Raw genomic sequence first — 4,648 nt, 5'->3', positions numbered from 1 at the left:
TGACAATTAGCAGGGGACAAGACAAAGTGGATATCAACATCAATGGATCCCAACTAAAACAAAGCAGCGAATTCAAATACTTGGGCAGCATTTTCACAGAAAATGGAAAATTAGATAGAGAAATAGAGACTAGATGCCAGAAAGCCAACGCAGTCAGCTATCAACTCGGCCCTCTCCTGAAACATCCCAATTTCCCCATGAGCACAAAGGTGAAGCTCATTAACGCCATTTTCCCACCAACACTCACATATCAATGCCAGACATGGTCCATAACAAAAGCCCTAAAGATGAAACTGGTCACATGCGAGATGAAATGCTTAAGAAGAGCGGTTAACAAAACAAGAAGAGACCAAATAAAAAATGAATTCATAAGGGACACCGTGGGAGCAACACCAGTCCTACCACACATTGAAAAACAAAAGATCAATTGGTTCGGACACCTCACGCGGATGCCCTCAAACCATCCAGTTCTGAGAGCATACAGCATTAAATATTCTGACTGGAGAGCCAGAGGAAGACCAAGGCGACGGTGGAGTGAATCTGTGGCAGACACCCTCAGAGCTCACGGGATGTCCCTCCTGCAGGCCACTCGCCTTGCTGCAGACAGACGCCCGTGTCTCCCCGTGACATCCACCGGTACAAGTGGAAGAGAAAAGTAAAAGTAAAGCAAGTAGAAATTGTAATGAGAGTAGTAATATAATATATATAGATAGATATATAAAGAACCCCCCTCCCCCCACCACACCTAGGATAATAAAGTATTGTCTTATCTTATCTTATCTTATATGATTACATTATAATATATTTTGTTTGCGAGTGTGTTGGGGAACCTTCATTTTTACTTTCCCCTGCAAGGTCTCAGGGGAATTTGACTGGTGTTCTTCAACCTGCAGTGCAATTGATTTTTTTTTTTTTGTGGTGAGTTTACTATATACCGTTTTTTTCATACTTCGTACGGCCACTTGCCTCCAGGCAGCCATATTGCGATTTCGAAGGTACTCTCAGAGAGGGAGAAAAAAAAAAAGGTTAATTCTCAAGGGAGAAAATCCATTATTAATCTATTCTTCCGAAGAATGTGACAGTTGAAGGAGAATGAATACAGTTGCTGCCACGTTCTTCTATTTTTTTTAGTAAGAGTTTTACGGCACTTGCAACACAATAAGGTCATACATTTGTATAAGCAAAGATACTCCACAACACGGTCTTTGATATAAGTGCCGAAGATTAGAGGTGTTACAAGAGACTAACAAACACAAAAAAGAAGGAGGGGAGATGGAGATGATAGATTTTCCACAGGAAAGAAAGGAGCAAACCACACCAGATCACCCGCCAACCACCCACCCACATTCTTCGACAAAGAAGGATGGATTTTCTCCCTTGAAAACATTTTTTCTCTCCTTCTCTCTCTCTCTCTCTCTCTCTCTCTCTCTCTCTCTCTCTCTCTCTCTCTCTCTCTTTCCCTCTGCCTCTTAATAATATTTTTTTAACGTGCCGATAATAGTTTTGAGTCTACTTCGACTCGTGTGGCTTTTGCTTTTAGCAAAACATGTCAGAATAATATGGATGATTTGCAAGATTAAATCCTTGGTGATTTGTGGTACTATCATTCTATATTTATTTTAGACTTGTTTGAGCGGTGAAGAACTTTAAGATGAGAAAAAATATGCATAAACATCAATTTTTATAAGCAAGTTGATAATCATTATGTGAGGAAATGTATCGAAAGTGATAATCTCAGTGTAAAAATGGAAACATTGGTAACAACGGCTCCATGATTTCCCCTGTCGTTGCAACATCCGGGCCTGTACTTCAGGGGTGCGGTTTTCTCCCTTTAAGCTACAAGATAGCCTAGATGTTTTGTAAGGTCGTTGATCCTCCTCGTTAATTTTACGACATAAGGTCATAGTGGACTTCTGTTAGAGCCTTCATAATGATTATTTTACTTGTATTTCATACTTACTATCATTTAATAGTGTCTAATATATTCTAGCAATGATATTCATCCATTTTTCAAAAATAGCTTTGCATTTTGCAGCATTGAAACCTAGTTCCGGTATACCTCATCTCAACCAACAGTGTTGCACCATCTCCAGTTAGCAGCTCGAACATTCTTACAAAGCGACATATTTTGCTGTTTCATCCCGAAGTATCGTTCTAAGACATAAACCTGTATTCCCCTCCTTACAGATAACATTAGCTAAGAAAAATATTTAACGTACAAAATGGCCGAGTCAGACTGGAGTGACGTTACCTACATCGGACACAGACCAGGGAAGGCAAGCCAGATGAGATCGAAGCAGGTAAATTCGCCACAGCCACAAGTACACACTACACAAAGGCAAAGTCGGCAAAGCAAAAACAATTTAATAAGACATTTCTGGTTACGAGTGGTCGTATTGGCAGTTGGCGGTCCACATGCCTGTTGTAAGTCAAGTCATTTTGTATTTGATAACTTATAAGGAAATTCTTCCGTAAAGAGCGACCACTCACTATCATGAGACAGCAGAGAAATCTAACTTGAGTAGATAAATCTAGATCTAGATCTAGATATATATAGAACTAGATCTAGATCAGATCTAGAAATCTAGATCCTAGATCTAGATCTATCTAGATCAATTAGGTTAGGAGTAGGCAGTAGTAGCCTGTAGGGGTAGGGTTTGGGGTAAAGTTGGGAATAGGGGAACGGTTTGAGGTAGGGGTAGAGTTTGTTGGGGTCAGGGTTAGGGTGGTAGGTCTCTTCTGTATTGTGTTTGTTAGGCTGGTCGCTCGTTACAGAAGTCCTTCCGTTTTGTAAAAGTTTTTGGGCACTGGTGCACGGAAAAATCGTTTGAAATTTTGTTTTAAAATCCAACCCCAAAAGAGTGGCACACAAACCTAAGCAACCTCCGTTACTTTCGTTGACACTACAGTGACGGCGGCATTTTGCTAGAAATAGCCCATCCTGCGTGAGCCGGGTTTATGTAGCCCGATAAGCCTATTTCGGCACCTAGCCTACTTTCTGGTCCCGAATCAGTGTAGCTCCTGGCTCAGCGCACGCGCAGCGCGCATCCTCTTACGTGTCTTTTGGGTCCCGAGTCGGATCCCCATGATTCACACAGGTCAAGTGTGTGTGCGTCAGTCTGCTTGAGTTTGTGTGCGTTTGTGGCCTTCTTCTAGAACCGCCTGCATTGGTTCGTAATCGAGGCATACGTCTCATTCAAAACGTGCCAAGTTGGTAGAGCAGCTCTAGATGTTCGTCCAATGAAATTATAGAAGAAATTGACCCACTTAGACATGAAGAGCTCGAAAAGATAGTCAGGAAACAAGACTTCCATTTTTCTATACAAAATATATTTCAAATGAGCTTGATTTTGTATGAAATGATACTACCTGATAAAAAGTAAGCTTGTTTGATAGTTTTGAATACCATTGTGCAGGTACAAAGAACAATTTGAGTGTAAAAAATTCGGAAATTGACCTAAATTATCCCCTTTCGAACCTCAGGTCATTCATAACAACAAGAGCGTACAGAAAGGTTATTCGAATGGGCGTAACTACTCGTAATGTTTTATCAGCTTGTGAGATGGGGTTATTCATGTGTTTGTAACACTTTATAAATAGAAAGCTATGAAGGATAGAGCGTTATTTTCATCATTGGTTAACACACTCCCGCGGTATTCATGGCGAAAACACACGTTTCCAGGTGCGCTCGCTGTACACCAACAGTACACAATGAACAATGAGTGACCCCGGCGGCCTGCCCGGCACGTCCGACGTAATCGGCTGCTGAAAGAGTTAAGACAGCTTTTTCTTCTTCAACTGAGCAAAACAGCGAGAAGCTCTTCCCCCAGAAGAGTTAACGTAATTTCTAGTACGTCAGTCAGTCTTGTACGGCTGCATGACGACACCCCAAACGTCATCACTAAGCACAAAAGCTAAATCTATAACCACAGAAATGATCCATCTCTCGAAGTTTGTTCGCACATCACACTCTTGTTCCAGGAATCCAATGTAAACTCCGCAATTTCCCTAAAATATTCAATAGGGTAGCCTAAAAACACGCAAAACAGTCCAGTACGTCACATTCAACGCAAGATTCTTGTGCGTAACCGGAGGGTGACGGCAATGACTACTTTCGTTTTTCTCTTTCCCCCGTTGCTTCCCCTGTTCTGGGGAAGCGGGTAAGGGGAAGTCACTCAAGAAAACAATTATATGCGGGCACTGTTGATGATCCGTTCAAAACAAAAGTAGGCTAAAATTCGGGCTTCCGGTACGTCACAAAGTGACGCCATTAACAGCGAATGTTAAACAGCCGACCAAAAGGAACCCGATGTTCCTTTCACGCATCACGGCTTTTGAACTATTGAGTAAACAACGAAAAGCAAAAAGATTTAACCAGCTGTGGTGATTCTACTGAAAAATAATGGTGTTTTCTGAAACACCTAGTCCGTGACGACACCACTGACCCACAAGTGATCCGAATTATTCGCTTATTTGCAAACAAATAAACCGATTTCTTGAGCAAGTGAACCTTTCTCGATCTTAAATAGCATAGAATTAAAGCACAGGTTAAAAAAACACCCCAAAATACTAAATTTTGGACATTCTTGGAAGTTTGCATTGGTGTGCTCAAAATGACAGTCCAGGAATCACAAAAAAACGAACATTT

The 4,648-nt window shown here is 41.3% G+C and overlaps 1 protein-coding gene across 1 annotated transcript in view; it reads left to right on the top strand.

The window, feature by feature from the left end:
* Positions 1-2,038: 2,038 nt before the first annotated feature.
* The window catches only part of LOC101846438 (endothelial differentiation-related factor 1), a 12,955-nt gene continuing 10,345 nt past the window's right edge, over positions 2,039-4,648 (top strand). Inside the window, exon 1 of the mRNA XM_005103510.3 lies at positions 2,039-2,300. Within this exon, the coding sequence (XP_005103567.1) occupies positions 2,223-2,300 (78 nt within the window). The 5' untranslated portion in view covers positions 2,039-2,222. The remainder of the gene's footprint in view (positions 2,301-4,648) is intronic.

Source organism: Aplysia californica, unplaced genomic scaffold (genome assembly GCF_000002075.1).
Source record: "Aplysia californica isolate F4 #8 unplaced genomic scaffold, AplCal3.0 scaffold00376, whole genome shotgun sequence".
In the NCBI taxonomy this organism is placed as follows: domain Eukaryota; kingdom Metazoa; phylum Mollusca; class Gastropoda; order Aplysiida; family Aplysiidae; genus Aplysia; species Aplysia californica.
This window is presented reverse-complemented; position numbering and strand designations above follow the sequence as displayed.